At 40.5% G+C, this 20584-nt stretch overlaps 1 protein-coding gene across 2 annotated transcripts in view; it reads left to right on the top strand.

Moving 5' to 3' along the window:
* Window positions 1-20584, top strand: part of fbxw7 (F-box and WD repeat domain containing 7) — a 127458-nt gene that overhangs the window by 21519 nt on the left and 85355 nt on the right. For both annotated transcript variants that reach the window (XM_053231130.1, XM_053231129.1), the window contains exon 3: window positions 17971-18687. In XM_053231130.1, the coding sequence (XP_053087105.1) occupies window positions 18043-18687 (645 nt within the window). In that variant the 5' untranslated portion in view covers window positions 17971-18042. The remainder of the gene's footprint in view (window positions 1-17970; window positions 18688-20584) is intronic.

Below are 20584 nucleotides of genomic sequence, written 5' to 3' on the forward strand. Positions count from 1 at the left end.
GTCTGTCCATGGAGCTGTCTGTCTGACTGTCTGTAGAGCCGTCTAACTGTCTGTAGAGCCGTCTGTCTGTCTATCTGGTCATCTGTATGTCTGTCCATGGTGCTGTCTGTCTCTCTATAGAGCTGTCTACTTGTCTGTCTGTTGTACTATGTCTGTCTATACAACTGTCTGTCTGCACATAGACCTGTCTGTGTGTCTGTAGAGATGTCTGTCTGTTGATCTGTATGTCTGTCTGTAGAGCTGTCTGTCTGTCTACAGAGCTATCTGTGTGTCTGTCTAGAATTGACAGACTTTCTGCCTGTTGATCTGTATATCTGTGTATAGAGCTTTCTGTTGATCTGTTTGTCTGTAGAGCAGTCTGTCTATAGATCTGGCTGTTTGTCAGTAGAGCTGTCTCTTGATCTGTCTATAGGCTGTCTGTTTATTGGTCTGTCTCTGTCTCGTATTTACCTATGGATCTATGTATTGTACAAATGTCTTTAAGTATTGTAACATGATATATATTGCCACATTGCCCATCCCTATCTACTTATCTGCCTGTTTCTCCATCTGTGTACCTTCATCATATCTAGGCAGGTCAGCAGCAGGTCAGTGTTTTGACCTGGCATAAAAACACACTTCCTGCACTCATCCCCCCCCAGTTGTTCAGTCTGGTTTGTGTAGCATGACTGAACAAAGAGTTCGTACTTTTAGGATCAATAAATCTTCCAACTATTGGAAAACTTCCTTGTCTTCAATCTTTCTTTAAACCTTAATGGGCACAGTGTAACTGAGAATGCCTTTAATGGAGCCGTTAATGAAGTTAAAGTTTAATGAAGTGTGTGTCTCTCTCTCTCTCTCTCTCTCCCTCTCTCTCTCTCTCCCCCTCTCTCTCTCTATATATATATATATATATATATAATATTAGTTTTAATGGTGTATGAATTTAAAACACAATCTACATACCCGACACAGCCTACTTTCCAATATAATGCGTTTGTTCTTTTTTGTGTAAGACTAATAGGTTCACATTTGTGTAGGCGAGCCTCGTCGTTTACATCACAGTTCTTATTTTTCCAGCTGTAGGCCCCCTTTTGTGGTCGAATATCACTCGTGCGCTCCAGCTGTGTGTGTTCTGCTGCTTTTGTTTACTCGCAGTAGCGTTGATTAGTGTGTGGTGTTGCGTTCGGCTGCATTGCTGATAAAAGAACATGTACACAGTGTGGAACAATGGCTGTTGTGTAGAAAGACCTCTGGCCAAAACAATGATATGAAATGATATCCGTGTTGTTGTTTTGTTTTGTTTTTTTCTTTCTTTTTTTTGTTAGAGGCCATTGCCTTAATTTTTACCACCTGCTGTCTAAGAAATAACTTGACTGAGCAAGATGGGCATTTCTACTTTATTCAGTATGCATTGATACCATGTCTCTTTCAAAGAGCGTGTGCATGTTTCAGTGCTCGCAGAAACAAATTGCTCTCATGCTGCGACAGTTTACCAATTTACTAGTATTGTTGGAAGACGCTGTAGTCACTCCTCTTGATATTTTTGTAGTATAGTTTGCTAGTCGTGAAAAATGTCTAGATTGTTGTCATTCCGTGTTGTCTGATCATGAGTGCGGCAACGTACAGTAGCAGACTCCATGCTTGTAAACAGATGTACGATGCGATTAAATTATGGACCGTTAGCACATGTTACATTGGCATGATATCCTAACTCTGGGGAAAAATTGCATCACTTGTATCACTCTCACTCCACTCTGCTTCCAGTGATACCCCTCCTTACCAGTGGAGGTCAACATCTCCTGAATACTAACTATTCATTCACATCAGGATACACTTCCTGTTTACACCATGTACATATGTAGTGGTAGAGGTTGTAAAAGTTCAGAATAGTACACTGTTTCCACTGAAACATAATATTTCAGAATAAAAGTCCTTTGTCAGCTGTGCAAGCAGAGTGCTTCTCTACACTATATATACACACTGCAATCCTCTGTGTCATTGCGAAGTCTTGCCAACTTGCTTTGTTGTTTCCCTGACTGTCTAATTTGTTTAGATCATTCGGACCCTTGCCTTATTTACATCTGAACAAGATTTTTTTACTCTGTAACTTCGTGGCTTCTGTAGCAAGAGCTAACAATGCTAACAGTGGTACGCGTAATTATACATTTCTTAAATAAGTGCCTATAGTGGCAGAGAATGAGAATACTTTATCCTGATGGGATGTGTGTGTGTGTGTGTGTGTAAGCAGCAGCCTGGATTTTACTGAGTTTTGTTGTAGCTTTTCAGCATGATGATGCTGAATGCGTCTAAAAGCCTCTCTCTCCGAGACACTTATCCCTGCAGATCGATAGAGAGGCATGGCGCTGACACTGTGGAAAGCAATATTCATAAATAATGAACACTTCAGCCTTTCACCTCGTCTCTCATTCCTTCTGTTGAAAGAGATTAAAAACCACCAAAACTGAGACTGCTTACATGCTTGGACTTTAACCTTGTGGCAAATAATCACTGACCTTCAAAACCAGAATTTGATTAGACTTAATAAGCATGAAGTACATTTAAACAGTAATGATGCCTCTTAATGTGTGCCTGATCACATGGTGTGGTCTTGATGTAGCTCAGTTTTATTTTATTTTATTTTTGCATGTGACCAACTGAAAGCTATTCGTCAGAATATTTGAGATCCAAGGTAATTGACAGCGTCCATACGATGAGTGTACAGAAATCTCAGAAACCTCACAGTGTGTTGATGTTTCTGAAAAAAATTAGCACTGCTTTGATAATTAGCTGAATTAGTCTCCACCCCAGGCAGCCCTCTTCCCAACTCTGTTTTTTCTTGTCCCGTTTTTATTTTTCAGCTCAAACATTGTCACTCTGTCCCACTCATTCTCCTCCTCTTTCTCTCAGTCCTCACCTTGAGAGGTGCCAACTGCAGTCGATTCCCGGCAAGTCTGGCCTTTGCACTACCATGCATGTACTGCTCGACGCTCGGCTGAGCAAAACTGACTGGCTGCATACTGAGTAGGAAGGATACACAGAGCGAGAGGGACTCTCCTGGGAGAAATTGAGGATTATTCTGTGGCATTACAGTGGTTATGGGGTGTAGAATTCACTAATGGTGCACAGTTTGCTCTTTCCGGCCAGACTTATTTAAACTTTTGAGGTGGAATGAGCCGATAGTCTATTATACGACATATAAGAACTTTATTTACCAGCCCAGTGGGCAAGTGAAGGCTCCAGTGTACTTACCCAGACTCATGTTTTGGTTGCCTAAAGGTAGCTAACCTAATTTAACCCTGAAGTATGACAAATAGAGGTGTTTGAAATTTTCACTGTAAGAAAACAGTTGTCTAAACATATCATGGTTTCACAGTATCACGGTAACAATTGACCATTTATAAACACACGAACCACTGGTTAAAAACTGAAGGATGAATTTATTACAGAAAAAGTGGTTTCGCACCCCTCATTGTTGTTCTTTTGTAGAAAGATGTTTCGAGAACAACATTTTCATAAAATCTCGCTGTCAGTATTTATCACAATTTTTTTTATAAGATGAAAGAGAGCATGGCTGGAAGGAAAGGCTGGTAATAAATTTTGAACTAGCTCAACAGTTTGCAGCACCAATTAGGGAAAAATAGACCTGTTTAGTTGTGTTATTATACACTGTGACTAACCATGACTCATAACAACCCTAATGAAAAAATATAGCTGCAAGCAGTGATTAAGGGGCCAAGCACATTCAGGCCCCACCCTTAGAGACGGAGGAAGACCAGAAGCAATTGGGACCATCAGCGTTTTCACAAGGAGATGTACTAAATTTGATGGCAGTAATAACAACAATAAAACATAAAATTGCAGTAGGGTGCCTACACACCTTTGGTGATTGGCCCCCTTACTAGTTAGCAAGTGAAGTGCTTTTAATACAGGCTAATGAAAATCAGTGAGTCTTGGTCTAACGTTTTAGCTCTGAATCAGAATCCGCATCATTTTATTTTGCCAACTGTGGGATGTAGTCTTGTCTCTGTGCATAATTTTTTTTTTTTCTTTTCAGAATGGCCAGAAAGTATCCTTGACTAATGTGTGTGGTTGGTTTGGCAACAAGGAGAGCATGTTGTAGTGCCACTAGGAAGTATATGAACCAACCAGAACACGTTAGATGTAATGGTTGTATCAAATAAAATTGCTTTGCAAAAGTCAATATGAAGCTTTTCTCTGATTGGTGGACCATTTTGGCATACATCCAGGCTTCTGGACCTACATGTCCCCCAAACCTGATAGCCCGGGCTAGTATTCTAGTGGTGAAAAATACAACCCATCATTATCAGATTTCTTATTGAGTTCTAATAGTCATCACCTTGACTGGTGAATTGAATGGTTCAAATTTCAGTCCTCATTAAATGTAATAAGTAGGCCTCTTAATGATGTTGAATCATCTTTAATCAAATGCATATCAAAATGCAGAACATGTACGGCACCGATAAATGACCCAGATATTTGAATAGTAAATTCATGTACACTAAGGGAGTCCTTGAATTTTTTTTGTTACTGTTAAATGGGTCACTGGTTGCTTGAGAACCCCTGCTTTAGGGTGTCCTTACATTGGACGTATCTGAAGGTGGAGAAGGTAGTCGCATAAATCTGTTCACAAGACACATGGTGAGCTTTGTCTAGCTGGACTCTTAATTCTATCCCAAACCAATCATTTACCCCATACAGCTCTGTGTAAATTCATATTAGTAGAGCACGAGGTCCTGCTGTTTTTCTTTATCATGCAAGGTGATCTGTCTGGTTATTATTCTAAACCTATTTATAGCAACCTGGCCTGTTGCCTGGAGCCGAAGTGCCTGATATGGGCCCCGAAACGAAACCCTATTGCACACAGCAGCAACCCCCTCCTTCATCGCCCAATGGGGCAAAGTCTTCATCAGCGTCTCCATATCGGCCCTGATTGCGATTTGCTGATGAATTGGATGATTTGCATATCTCCCACAAGGCTCCAGGGAGTCCCTAACTGCGAGCTAATCAGGTTGGAGTGCCGAGATCACTGCTTTGAGGAGTGATGGGGATATTGAGCGAGATTTGGAGGTAGGAAGAAAGAATGTAAAAGGGGAGGAGAATGAACTGGATATCTGAGAGTGCTAGTGTTCTTTCTTTTCTTAATTTACTTGTTGGACTCATCTTATTTGTGCCTTTTTTTCTGAAATAATGGCACTTGAGTAGCCTTTCAGCAGACTGTTGAGTGGTTCTATAGCATTTCCTCTAAAGCAATTTCATGGCACTTTTGTCATTTTTTTTTTTCCAATTTAGGATAATATGTTCGTTTCAATCCTCTGAATTGTATTGATTCACCACAAGTGTGTGGATTGCACCCACGCTTTTTAGTGCATGTATCTTCAGCCTTTGGGGAATGCAGCTTATAACCTTCACCAAATTCGTGGTTGACCTTCACCTGACCATCTAATCAGAATGATTGCTGAACCAATATAACTTGCCTGGAATTTGAGGCTTGTTTGGACAAAAAATAGCGATGTAAGGGGTACTGAAATTGCAGTAACGTGAACAGCGATCACCGCAGTAATCATTTTCACAGTTCGGAGGCGTTTTTCTTACAGAGATTTCCAACAACATTAACGCCAGACTCCTGCAGGCAGCGGTGGAGAAGAAGCAATATCCTTGATTGTGACTCACTGGGGCCAGCTCATGGCCAGAGACCAGAGTGAGGAGAGTGAGAGAAGGAGAGCGAGGGAGGACAGGGTGGGAGGAGCTTGCAGAGAGGCTGTATGACAAGATGCTGGGAAGAGCCGAGTGTATTGGGGGAGAGAGAGAGAGAGAGAGAGAGCGAGAGAGCGAGGATGCAAGACAGATGAGAGGGGACAGTGAAGAGCATTGCTAGCGCGTAAGAAATAAGTGGAGGGAGGGTGGAAGTGGAAGTGGTGCTTTTCTTTCTCTTTTTTTGTGGAAGCAGCACTTAGTGGCTGCTGGTTTAGAGATCAGCTTCCCGCTACAAGTGTATATTCAGACCGTGCCTTGGTACGTAGGTGCTTCGGGTTTCTGCAGGACTTGTTCCAGTCTTGGCATTGATGAAGCTGTTAGAAAGTTGCAGAAGAGTTGATGGGAATGCAGGAAGATATGATGCCGCATGCCAACCACTGCAATCACTTAACCACTAATCGGAGAAATGTTTCAAGCTTGCCTTGGCTCTCTGATGTGGGGGTTGCTTCTAAATTTAACCTTTGACTCCTTTGGAAGTCATTTCTGAAGTGACAATCCATTGTTGTGAACACATGGTTCAAAGCTCACCATTTTTTAACTCTTGGAAGTTTCTAAAGCAACTTCCACATTGCCAAAAGAAGTTGGAGATCTTGAGACCTTCATCCTTTGGGGTTTTGGATTATATATCTCCATTTTGGCCTGTCACTTTGGCTCCTCATGAGTGAGTCAATGTGTGGCTGTGGCTGTAGCATCATCTCCTCGCTAATGAAGAGGCTCGGTCGCACGGCCTGCTGCTCGGACCTGCTGTCCTGCAGCCACACTTCTGAACATCTGCAGCGTCTGGCTATTGGCTGCCCACCACAGCGTAAGGTAAATCTGTCAGGTTTTGTAGGGGATACTTTCAAATTGATAAAGGCATATTCTGGTGGTTTTGTGTGGTTGTTGTAACTGGTGATACTACCATTTTAACACATTTATTTGCTCAGAATGGGACAACACTTTCCCAAATGCTTGATAGGCCAGTCATATAGATGATTCTGCACCATTTACCACTTACCAAGAAGTATTTCTCTGAAGTTCTACCACTGACAATCCCAAATCCATTATGCTACACTGCGTATCAGGTGTACCAAGCACTAAGACTAATATATTGATTTGCTTTTATTTGCTTTGTCAGACTGGCCTTTAGACCTTCAGTTTGTGGTTTCACATTGTGGCAGAGAACTCTCTGATTCCACCAAGCATAGCTGACCATGCAGTGGCTTTTTCTGATGTTATTTAGCCATTGGCCAGACCTGAAAGAATATCTAAGTGTACTGCAGTAATTGATTTTGTAATGGAACCAGGTGATTTAATGGCCGTCTTGCTGCCTTGACAACCACAGCATCTGCTTTGACTTGGATTGCATTCTGAATAGGTGCTGTTTATAAAAGATATTCTCCTCTTCTTCCTCCTACTCTTCTGGTTGTCAGAAGCCTTATTTTGTTGCTCTACAATAAACTAAATGGAGATAAAGGAAAGAACTCTTTATGTCTGTGGACTTGCTGAGCCGTTTTCCTCCTTGCAGGTTAGAAGGCTTGTACTGTTTGATGTTCCATTTAACACAAAGCTTTTCAGGATCTCACATAATACTTGAAGAGGTCATGGTGGCTTGACATTTTGGTTTTGCTGAGCAGTGGCGTCCTGCATTGCTCACTCCGCTGTATTCTGACTCCCTATTCACGGGCATATAGTGGTTCTGGGTCGTGCTAGAAATCTCTAATTGTTTTTCAGACCTTATTGTTAAAGTTTTCAATCTTTCTATGGAATAGCATGAATCTGATAGAGATTATGATAAATGATATTCAGTTATTTTGAATTGAATAAATTATTGAAATCACAATTATTAATCGCAGTAATTCAGCCAGTTTAGCAACAAAGTAGTCTTATTAAAACAGTTTTGTTTTTTTTGAATCCAGTGAAGAAATATTCCTTTACATTTATACATGTATCGAATCAAAATTAGGCTATGTATTATTCACATTAATTGTTTCTCAGTGTGCTGCAATAGTATAGCAAAGTAAAGGCCTCAGAATATTCAACATGTGATGATTTCTACAAGGGGTGTGCAAAGACAAAACCATCTTCACAAACTTACAAGCTCACGTAGTCTTGTATTAACATTTGCGTGCAAGTGCTCCACTACTGCAGGTGGCGCTAGTAACTGTTTCATGACAATTTCCATGACTACAGGAAGAAAATAGATTCCTCAAAGTCAGCCAATATAGAATAAATTGGCTTGAGCACGCCTAGTTTGTAATGAGGCTCCTTATGCGGAGTTGGCCCAGCTACCAAAGCCTCCTCACACCATCCATTTCTCTGCAATTATGCCATATTGTTCATGGATGCCAGGCAAATGTCATCTCTGCAGGAAGTAATCTGAGGCCTTAAGTTTAGTCTACGTGGTCTAGTGAACTTTATTTTTGCATTTGCATTTTTGCAAGTTGGAAAATTGTTAGTGCAGACAGTTCAGGCTCATGAATGTGGAGCTTGTTATTTACAAAAAAGAGATTTAATAAACTAGCTTAAGCAAAGCTCATCAGTGTCGTACAGTGTCATTATTGTGCTTGAAGGTAATTATTTAGGAACAAATGTAGTGACAAGACAGGGACAGTGGGTTCAACCTGATGCAAGAGAGCGTGTCGTCATTCACTTTTTTCTATAGCGATGCACCAATCTGATACTGAGTATCGGTATTGCACAGATGTTCGCCTGAGACGTTGGATTGGATGTGATTGGCCTTCAACTTCCAGAGAACCGTTTGGTCACTGTGAGGACGTGTGTACCAGATCAGTATCGGGTATCGTCTTTGATATTGAAAATGGAAAAACGGGATCGGAATTGCATATTCCTACTTTTCTATAATGAAGGTTTTAAGTTTCCTTCCTGAGCCCTAGCTGGAGACTGAATCCTTGAATAGCACTGGGATCGATTAATATCCTCTTCAATGAAATGTACACTCAAGGGCACGAGAAAGCATTTGCAACATATTGATAGGATTACAGGGATAGAAGAGGACTTAACGTTCGATCCTATAGCCTGAACTGCGCTATCAAAAGTGTATAGTTACAAATTCATGACCTGAAGCTAATAACTTATTCTTCAGAGTGATTCCTATGACTGTGCTCTAACACTGCAGTAATTCAGCTACTGCCCTTTTGTCACGCCACTCTATTGGAGAACTGTCGATTGGCATCAGGACGAAACTCGGCAGAAAGCATTTTACTTGAATGAAGTCTCATTTTCTACTTGGAGAGTGTGTGTCCTTCCGGGCGTGATAAATGGATTTTGGTTAGTGCGCTGTATGGAGGGATACTTCTCTTGTTTTCTCCCTGTGGGAAGATACTGAGCAGCCTAGCGTGTCAGCTCCTCCGCTAGCTGCCTAAATTCTCTGGGTGTATCATCCATCATGGCTGCATCTTCCTGTCGTTCGGTATATCCTTCCCGGATGCAACGTGGGAAAACCAATCTTCACACGCAGATTGGGTTTTAAACACTGACCCAAGATGGTAATTAGTTTCCGAATATCGTTCTTAAATGCAGTAATAAGTCTTCTGTTGAGTTCCACAAGCATGGAAAGTGACAAGGATAAATCTCAAGGCCGCGGCAAACTCGTGCAATTTTCTCTTTCCTTAAAATAAAAAAAACAACACATTGACATAAACAAAGAATAGTTTGAATTCTTCGATAATTGAGGGAGGTGCCCTTCATGCTGCTTGACAGAAACTGAATTTGAAAATCTACCATCTATCACAGGATTTTATCATCTATACCATATAACTGATTACTAATAATTAGGGATGTGATGATGGCATTTTCTATCATATTGTTCGAACCGATGCTCTCAGCTCGATACAGTCGTACAATGCATTGGGGCAGTCGTGGCCTAATGGATAGTGAGTCTGACTTGCAGCTTGAACATGAACCTGAAGGTCGTGGGTTCGAGTCTACTACAGGGATTGTAGGTGGGGGGGAGTGAATGACCAGCGCTCTCTCCCACCCTCAATACCACAACCACAACTGAGGTGAGACCCTTGAGCAAGGCACCGAACCCCCAACTGCTGGTGCCGCAGCAAAAAAGGCTGCCCACTGCTCCGGGTGTGTGTTCACTACTGTGTGTGTGCACTTGGATGGGTTAAATGCAGAGCACAGATTCCGAGTATGGGCCACCATACTTGGTCACAAGTCACTTCACTTCACTTTTATAAAATTTGTGAGAAGTGATAAACATTTAAACATAATCAAGTGCATGCTCCCTCCTCTGAAAAAGTAGTTAACTCTTCATCAAAGAGGTGAGCAAGAGCAGGAAAGCAAGCAAGGAAAGTACGCTGTCCTAAGCACATGGTTTTTCATGTGCCTTCTCACTAACCATACTAGCATACTAACGTTTTAGCTCGAGCTTCAGTCAGCAAGCAAGAACTTGAAAATTCTCTTAAATCTTTAAGATCTGGTGTATGGGAGTACTTCATGCTAAGTTATGATACAGAGTCATTTTTCTGAACTAAGTGGTAAAGTATATTTGTGAGAAATATTAACGTTGCCAGCACAAAGTAAGCCTTATTCGGATGGGATTAGTCTTTCAGGATGCGCTGTAGCTGCAGCATCTTGCGGGATGACTTTTATTTTCTTTTCGTTATGTATGTAAAGTAATATCAGCTAAGTGTTTTAGGGTCTCTTCTTCATCGCTGGAAATAGTTTCCCTTTGTTGAACATGTTTTATTTTTTTTTTCTTAGAAAAGACAGTGTAATATTTAGGAAATATTTACCCAGCTTGCATCATCCACCTTCTGATTCAGCAAGCACAGAGACACTACAAAGATGCTTCGAGACTCTACAAAGTCCCAGAGCGAGAAAAAAATCTCCGACATAGCAATTCCCGAGCGCTCTCATGGGATCTTTCCCTCCTTTTCTAAAAAAAAGTGAGAACTCATTTTTTTTTAGTGGTTTTGTCTAATTGAGCTCAGTTGCGCACCCCTTAATGACACCGGGGTTTTGCCTTGCTGCTCTGTCTCTGCTGTTTTTTTTCCTCTCTCGGTGCAGTTTATATTAGGAAGGCGGAATGAGAGGAACTACAGTGCAGTGTTGGTGTGTTTCTCTCTCTCTCTCTCTCTCTCTCTCTCTCTCTCTCTCGAGAACTGATTTAATATCCATACAGGTTCCTGTTTGTGGCAATCTTGGAGCCTCGTGTGGGAAATGAATGCATGCTGTTTCAGTCGTCTTTGCCACTTTCATTTTTTGATAAACGTTGTGTCCCGTGGTAATTTGTACCAACTATCACAATCTGTCCTCTACTTTTTAATCCTTCTGTTATTTTAACCAAATAAAACATCTTGAAATGAGACACACCAAACAATTTCAGACTGTGTTTTGTTTTTTTTTTTTTTTTTTTACGGATTGCAATACAAATATTTTATGCCATTTTGGGCTCTTTTCTCTATTCTTTTCTTTCCCTTTTTATCTTTGGTTTTCTATTTCTTTTGCTTTACTTATTTTCTTTTTTTTTTGTTTCATTTCTTTTTGTTTCTTTTCCTTTCCTTTCTTTTTATTTCTTTTTTCATTTTTCTTTTATTTTGTTTTTCATTTTTTACTTCTTTTAGATTTGTTTGTTCTTTTTCTTGTATTTCTTTACTTTTCTTTTCTCTCTTCATTTCTTTCTTTTCCTTTCTTTTCTTTACATTTGCTTTTCTTTTCTCCTTTCTTCAGATTTTTTCAGTTCTTGTTTTGTTTTTTTCTTTTTTTTCTTTTCTTTGATCTTTGTTTGATTCTTTTTCTTTTCCTTTTTTCTATTTTTCTTTTTTCTGTTTCTCTTCATTTCATTTCATTTCTTTTCTGTCCCTGTTTTTCTTTTTTCTTTTCTCCTCTCTTTTCTTTGAAATTATTATTATTAAACGAGATCCTAACAGTAGTTATCATGGTTACTGAACAGATAATCATCTTGTACCATCTTCATCTTCTCTTTAACTCCTCCCTGATTTAATCGCACACTTCTTTCTTGTGGTGGTAAGTTTTAAAAGTCTCATCAGTAGCGCTCTTTCAGTTCGGACCACGGACCAGCTGCTAGTGTAACAGAGAGGTGTCCTGGGTCATGAATGGTGATGTTTGTGCTTTTTGGCCAGCTCCGGACCAAAAAGACGGCAAACAGCTGCGTCTGTCCTCGACATGTTCCGCACTGCGCTGTACAGACTTACTAATGTCTCCATTCGGGACGCGTCCCTCGTCCGTATTGCTGAAGTGCTTGATGCTAACGAGGCCTGTTCATCAACACAGGCTCTTTCACTGAGTGGCTAAAGCTTTTAGTCAGTGCATCTGTCCGATCTCAGCTGGTTTGTGCATGCTATTATTAGCAAGAGACCTTAAAAGGTGTATTTGGATCTCGTGCTTTGTTCTTTCAGAAGGCCGTGAAATGGATGGGATGGTTTTGTATTGCAAAAGCGCGCCATTAGTGTGAGCACTGTTTATGGCAAAATATTAAACTAAATTCCTAACTGTAATTCACAGTTGGTGTGGAAGTATTCTGTACTCTGTATTCAGAGAACTGGGTTGAAAGATGAATCAGAAATTGCTTGCATTTGCAATTCTTTTCAGAACAGATTTGAATCATATTTGCAGGAGAACCCATTTACAAGCGTGCCTCGTTTTACCGATGGGCCCCTAACACATGCTAATGAAGTCTGTGTTCCATCTGTGGCCACAATTGCAGATCTGAGAGCCTTTCTGCATGTGCCAGACCCCAGGAGGACTCTTTAACATCCTGACCAGATTCAACACATCATCCAAACACCCCCCTTCAGAGAACCGCCTTCGCTTATATGATAGAAGGACCAACTCAAGTTCAGCCAGACACCTTCAGTAACCTTGTTTTTGCCGAACGGGGTCTGATGGAGCCTGGGGGCTCAGATTGAGTCACTCCATCACTGTAACACTGTGTTCATGTGTCCCTGCGTCCTCAAGACAGTTTTATAAAGGTAGTGGGGTCTACCGTACTCGATGGTACAGTTTCATCATGATTTGCCACCTGTGTTTAGTCAAAAATATGGTGGACGCATAGCCTACATTTAGTAGACGAAGGTCATGTTTAGTTTCCGTAGTGACCATCCTCCAGCTTCGCACTCTGTATGCACTTTGGATTGACATCCCAATGGAAATACTTCATATTTCACACAGAAGTCGTTTTCTTGTCTACGTTGTACATTTCTTTTCACTGGGTTCGTTTGTAGCCCATCCATTCATTGGTGCGTTAACAAACACCACTGACTCCACAAACAATAACACATAATTCATGTTGGATTTATTGCGGAAACCTTATTTTTTCCCCAGGAAGTTCAATGAATTTGGCTATTCATAGCCTCAAATCTCTGGGGATGTCATTGCAGCCATTTTCACTATGGCGCTGTTGGAGAATAAATCAGCCGAGACACCAAGGTCACCAAGCAAGCTTGTATCTGTTAGAGCTCTTCCACTGAATGTTGTGATAAGCATGTTTTAATGAAATGATACGCCTGATTTCGTTTCAAAATTTCATTTGAATTTTGAGTTAGATTTTACTACTCATGCCTATCAGGCCACCACAGACCACCTGAAAACCTCCTGAGAAACAATTCCTCCTTTCACAAATGGAGATATGTGATGGGGAAGCAACACACACACGCACAGACGTGCGCACGTGCAACCAGGATATGGATCCCGAGTTAGGATTTGTAGTCGTAGTGAGTTGTAGTGATGGTTGTGCAGAAGTGCTAGATATAAACTTTCCAGACTGATCATGGTTAAGTATTAGCAAGAAAATGGCTGCCAGTTTCAATCTCGATGCTGCTTCTTTGATAATTAAATCCAACATAAAAGCCTTCAAGTTTTACTAATGCCTTTCTCCAGGTCGTTACTGCTCATGTCCTTGTATATTTTGTCCTCCTCACAAAGGTGTATTTTATTTTATTTATTTATTTTTGTCCCCCCAGGAAATTACCTTTTTTCTCAACACTCATGCAGCCTCATACATTCCTCATCTGTTACCGCCTTTACTGTGGTCAGAATGCCAGAAGTATTTTGGAGGCTTTGCTTTTTTTTTCAGTTCCTCCTGAAGATGGAGATAAATGAGCTGTCGCAGAAGTGTGCGGTGCGGTAATAAGTAAAGAAATGATGCGTCTCGCTGACTTATCTGTCTGGCCGAGTACGCCAGCTTGGCTTCGGTCCCAGGTGAAAACAAACGTTAAAGGCGAGGGTTTGTTCTGCTTCGCGGGGTCAAGTTTTCCTGACATGACGTAGTTAGAAGCAGCAGTTTATTGCTCTTTGCTTCTCCTCCTGTTTGTCTCGCATGAAGATTTGTGATTAGTGAAGAGCGGGAGCGGTTTGATGGAGAGGTTAATTGTAGTGATGTACGCATTCGATACTGAGAACAGGGAACTGGGTCGATAATGTCCTATAAGCTGCTTAAACTCAAAACACTCTGGTGGGTGTTTCAGTGTATTGCAGTCGCTATGGATACCAATCCTTTTCCCTTATACTGTATAAGTGAGCCAACTTGATGATGATGATGATGATGTAGTTGATGCTGTGAGCACTGTTGTTTTTATTGTTATTATTGCTGTTGAATTTGTTGCTCTTGATGTTACACATTGATGTTGTTTTTGATATTTTACCTGTTGTAGTTGATATTTCGTGTTATTGTTAGTGGTGTTAATGTTGTTTTTGATATTGTACTTGCTGTTGTTGATGTTTATGATGATGTTGATGATGCTGTTGTTGATATTGATGCTGTTTTTGTTTGTGGGTGTTGATTTTGATGCTGTTAAGTGTTGTTGGTGTTGGGAATTGCCTCTGTTTGTTGATGCTTTGTTGTTGGTGGTGCTGTTGAAGATGATGTTGGTGATGCTATTGATGTTTTGTTGTTGGTGGTGCTGTTGAAGATGATGGTGATGTTATTAATGCTTTGTTGTTAGTGGTGCTGTTGATGTTTTGTTGTTGGTGGTGCTATTGATTATGATGATGATAATGTTAGTGATGTTTTATTGGTGGTGGTGCTGTTGAAGATGTTGGTGATATGGTTATTGAGGGTGTTGGTGCTGTTGTTGATGTATTGTTGATGATATTGCTGTTTTGATGATGATGATGGTGATGATACTGTTGGTGGTGCTGTTGAAGATGATGATGGTGATGTTATTGATGTTTTGCTGGTGGTGGTGCTGTTGATTATGATGATGGCGATATTTTATTGGTGGTGCTGTTGAAGATGATGGTGATGGGGTTATTGATGGTGTTGGTGCTGTTGTTGATGTTTTATTGATGGTGGTGCTGTTGATGTTTTGTTGTTGGTGGTGCTATTGATTATGATGATGATAATGTTAGTGATGTTTTATTGGTGGTGGTGCTGTTGAAGATGTTGGTGATATGGTTATTGAGGGTGTTGGTGCTGTTGTTGATGTATTGTTGATGATATTGCTGTTTTGATGATGATGATGGTGATGATACTGTTGGTGGTGCTGTTGAAGATGATGATGGTGATGTTATTGATGTATTGGTGGTGGTGCTGTTGATTATGATGATGGCGATATTTTATTGGTGGTGCTGTTGAAGATGATGGTGATGGGGTTATTGATGGTGTTGGTGCTGTTGTTGATGTTTTATTGATGTTGGTGATGTTGACGATTTGTTGGTGGTACTGCTGCTTATGATGCTGATGTTTTGTTGGTGGTGGTGGTGATGATGATGATGGTGGTGATGGTGTTATGCTTATTGATGTTGGTAAAGGTGTTTTGTTGGTGGTGGTGCTGTTTATGATGATGGTTATGTTTTGGTAGTAGTGATGCTGTTGAAGATGATGATGATGTTATTGATGATGGTGATGTTGATGTTTTGCTGGTGGTGTTGGTGATGTTTTGATGGTGGTGGTGCTGTTGATGATGTTAATGTTATTGATGCTGTTGTTGATGATGATGTTCATGCTGATAATGTTGACACTTTTGGTGGTGTTAATGATTTGTTGATTCTGTTGATGTTATTGGTGAAGTTATTATATATTATTGTTGTTGTTGTTTTTGTTGTTGTTGTCCAGGCTGCCCAGTGAAGAACACATACGTCATCACTGATAAACGATGAAGCAACACTTTTCTTTCTCACTCACACACTCAAATATATTGAGTTCAAAGGTGATGTTCTGAGAAACGATGTGTCAGGAATGATTTATGAGTTTCACTTTTGGACGCGCTTTTGGAAACTGAAACTATATCAGCACTAGATGTTTGGAGTAAGCATACTCAGTGCTTCAGGGTGCAGATGGAGGAACACACCAACACTGATGCTCAGTACTCTCTGCTCTGTGTAGTGAAGTGTAATGGAATAGTGAACCTCAGGTGTGGTGCTGTAACACCACCTGCTGGCTGAAGGAGGGAAAAACAGTTCATTGATCATCTCTATGCATTAAAACTATACACACAGTGTGTAAAAACAACACAGTATAATCATTACAATATATATCACGTAAGTAGGATATATAATATATATCCTGTAGAAGATTTATCAACACTTTATTATCTTTTTGTATAATATTGTATATATTTAATTGTTTATTATTTCCTGAGCATGGGGAGCTATTTGTTTATTTGTTTGTTTGTTTGTTTTAACGGCTCCATTTTTATCAGATTGGTTTGTTGATCATCGCAGAAATGATTTGCGATTGTAAAATAAATTGCTGTTGCTTTGATTACTGCAGTGCCATCGTGAGTCGGCTCACGCTTACTGTATTGATATCAAATTTTACTCTTACGTATTGTCATTTCTGCGAGAAATATTTTCCGAGCTTCTGGGATGTTCAGGAATTTCGCGCAGTTTCAACCCCCTTTTAATTACGTCACGAGATGATCCAAATTTTATTACACGATATTTTATTTACCATCTCTCTGTGTGACACAGTGCGAGCGTCAGTATTACGTATTCTCTCTCTCTCTCTCTTTCTCTCTCTCTCTCTGATGCAGTTATTTGTGTTCTGTAGCTCAGTGCGATGGAGTTTATAATCCGAAATTTGAGACGCTCATATCGTGTCTCTCGCTGCATTAATGCTGATGTTCATTGTTTTATTTGGGAGCATGAATAAAACATGAGGAGTTTATTCTCACTTTCTACACACACACGCACACGCACACACTCTCAGGAGGACGGAGACAGAAAACTCTAATAACCACATGTCTCTTTTTTTTCTCTCACCCTGAACCCCCCCTTCTTTATTCCTTCATTTCTGTCTCTTTCCTACTCGCTTGTCTTTTTTTCTCACTTCCTGTCATCATTCTTTCACACTGTCTCTTCCTTATGTGTTGCATCTTTTATTTCTCTTTTCCCTCCCTCCTGCTTGGCTCTCTTGCATTCTTTGCTTGTCTTCTTTCTTCCTTCTCCCTTTTTTCCACTCATCCCCACTTCTTGACCTCCTTTTACTCTTCTCTCTTTTCTCTTGCTTTATCTCGCATCCCTTTGTCTTTCTTTCACGTGCCATCCTTTTTTTTTATATTCCTTCTTTTCTATCTTCTCTTCTTTCTCCCTCTCTCCTTCTTCATTTTCTCTTTTGCCTTTCTTCCTTTTCCATCCCTACTTCATGACGTTTTCTTTCCTCCATCCTTTGTTGTCTTTCATTTTTTTTCTCCTGCTTTCTCTCTGTTCTCTTGTTGCTGTATCTGTATTTCTTTTCTCACTCTCACTGCCTTTTTACTTTTCTTCCCTTCTATCTTCTCTTCTTTCTCCCTGTTCTTCTTTCTTTAATCTCTCCTTCTTGATCTCTTTTTACTTGTTTCTTTTTTTCTCCTGCTTTCTCTGTTCTTTTGTTGCTGTGTCTGTATTTGTCTTTTTCACTCTCTCTACTTTTTTGCTTTCCTTCTCTTCTGTCTTCTCTTCTTTCTCCTTCTCTTTTATATCTTTTCCCCTTCCATCCCTCCTTTTTGACCTTTTCCTATGTCCATTGTTGTTTTCTTTTCCCTTTCTTTTTGTCTCTTTCTTTGTTTCATCCCTCTTTTTTAAACTTTCTCTCACTCTACCCTTCCTTCTATGTTTTTTTTTATTATTATTTTCACTTTTCCTTTCCTTCTATTTTTATTTATCTTCTTCTATTTTCCCTCCCTTTCTTTCTTTCTTTTTTCATGGCTGTTGCTTCTTATTTTTCCTTTGGCTTCCATTTTCCTTCTTGTTTTTCCCCTCTGCTCATTCTTCCTTCCTTTTCTTCCTTTTTCCCTCCTCTTCCCTCGTTTCCTCTTCCAGAATGCCGGGAAGTCGTTGTCCTCCTCAGGCAGCCTAGCGAAGGTTCAGAAAGTAGCAAGCTGGCTTTTGGAAATGAACCAGGACCTGCTGGTTCCTGAACCTGCGCCGGAGCCAGAACCTGAACCCGGACACATGAACCGCGAGCGAGAACCTCAGCACCGGAGGAGAGAGCGAGGAGAGGAGGATGAGGAGGAGGACGACGAAGAGGAGGAACGAGAGCGATCTGGAGAGGCGGAAGAAGCGGAAGAGGAGCCCTGGCCTTCGGGGAGGGAGTCTGTGAGCCAGAACGAGGGAGCGGAAGAAGGCAGGAGAGAGGAAGTGAACGGAGGAGAGAAAGCCGTTCAGTGGTTGTGGGAGCAGGAGCAGAGGAGACGGCGGCGGAGACGGAGGAACGATGACGAGGAAGAGGAGGAGAACAACAACCACGGTGACGCAGGAGGAGAAGGACGGGTACGGACAGGACTGCGCTCCGAGGAAGACGAGGAGGACGGAGAGAGAGAGGAGGAGGAAGAGATGGACCAAGAGAGTGACGAGTTTGAAGCGTCAGAGGACAGCGCAAGAGAGGAGGACGAGGAAGCAGAGGAGGATGAGGAAGGAGAGACGGGACTTCACTCTTCTTCGGTCAAAACCGGAGCGTCAGATCCGAACGATAACGCAGACGTCCAATCAGGACGACAGAACCAAAGCTCATCTTCATCTCAGCACACGCATCCTCTGGTGAGTAACATAATGCTAATGCAGCGCTAAGTAGCCATGCTAATGCTTCTTCTTCTTATTATTATTATTAGCACTTTGTGTGACGTGAAATTTGCACCACATGGCCTTTTTATTTGTGTCAACGCATAACTGCAATCATACTTTATTAGCATCGCTAATCTGCATCTACCTTTTAGACGTAGCATTTACGATTTTTCACTCTTCGTTATGGCGATACACCTGAAAAACAGATTCACCGAAGGGGAAAGGACAGGACATGAAAGATGGTTAATTTCCCTTCACGCTCTTTAACACTTCGTCTAGGTGAACTTTGACCTGTGATATCAAGTCTTAGTCTTATGAGCCAATAGAAAACAAGGGGGTGGGACTGAGATCTCTTGGTAACAAAATGGAGGAGCAGCACATGTGTATTATTGTATAAGTAGCGTTCACGTCATACTTTTGCCGCACAGAGTTATAAAAATAAAATGGCCGCCCCTCGTCCACTGATATGCGTTCACTTTTTTTTTTTGGTTAAATTCAGTTTTTTTCTCTGCCTGCTAGGACTTTTTGTTGTGGGAAATGTTTACGGTCTGTACAGATTTCAGAGTGTACTTAGCTAACAATAAAATAACAGGGACTAGCTGTTATTGTTTATTAGCATCATTTATCCTGGCATTTAATTTCTTTTAAAATTGCATTTACACTTCATGTATAACTTTACAAGTTCTAACCTTCAGTAGCATTGTTTTTGTTTAAGGTTCATGCAGTTTACATAATGTTGTTCGTGTTTGTTTACAGGCTTTATAGTACACCATTTCTAGTATATCCCAGCACCATCACTTCATCATCATTCTAACATTAATTTTGATCAGAATTCAGGAAAAGTTGTGACTTTTTTTCTGTTTCGTCTCTCATGATGGAAAGGAAAGTCATGTGAGAGCAGCTAACACGGCTTCCTCTTGGAGTGTGTGTGTGTGTAAATGTGGTTGTAAAGCTGGAAAAAGTAAACGGTTTAATAATTTAAGAAGTTCTCACCCCATATATAAAATACAGTGACCAAAATATGTCATTAAGGGTTTAACCACGGGCTTTATGTTGCTGTAAATGCTAGCTCTCCTCACACATTCAGGTTCCCGCTAAACACCGTGTAGAGTTTGGGCTCTAGTTTCAGTGTGTCTGCTTTGTGGAGTTTGTCTCCCTCTAGTGGACACACTCTGTAACAACAGACTTGCTGTCTCCTTTACCCCAAATGTAGTCCATCAGCTAATGAATGAATTAGTATTATTTTGCCTACAGACCTGCAACCTGATCGGTCACGTGCTGCTAAATCCAACAAGAAGTCTATTTTTAATCGCTTGTTATTAAAAAATAAAATAAAATCTTGTCTATTTTTGTTTGTTTTGTTTGTTTTGCTTGCTCCCAATCTGCAACCTGATTAGTGAGGTACTACTAAATCCAGCAATATGTCAGAAGTCTGTTTATAGAAGTCTATATATCGCTTATTATTTTATTTTGTTTATTTATTTTAAAATTTTTATTTTTATTTATTCGTATTTTTGCTTGCCATCCAATCTGCAGCCCGATCAGTCAGGTGCTACTAAATGTACTCCAGCTGGATGTTGGACGTCTTCTTATATTTGCTGAATATTACATTTTTATTATTATTATTGAATTTATTTTATTTTTGCTTGCTCCCCATCCTGCAACCTGATCGATCAGAAGCTGATAAAAGTCTCTGGATTAAAGATTTATTTATATATACTCGGCACTTTACGAAAAGTTGTTTTAAAAAAAAAAAAGTAACTTTTTCCTCTCTCTGCCTCAGATCTGTGATCTGATACGGCCCAACGAGTTCCTGTGGTGACACCACAAACAGCAAAAAATCTCAAAATGGACTGCTGTGTGTGTGTGTCTG

This window comes from Pangasianodon hypophthalmus, chromosome 28 (assembly GCF_027358585.1).
Source record: "Pangasianodon hypophthalmus isolate fPanHyp1 chromosome 28, fPanHyp1.pri, whole genome shotgun sequence".
NCBI classification, from domain to species: domain Eukaryota; kingdom Metazoa; phylum Chordata; class Actinopteri; order Siluriformes; family Pangasiidae; genus Pangasianodon; species Pangasianodon hypophthalmus.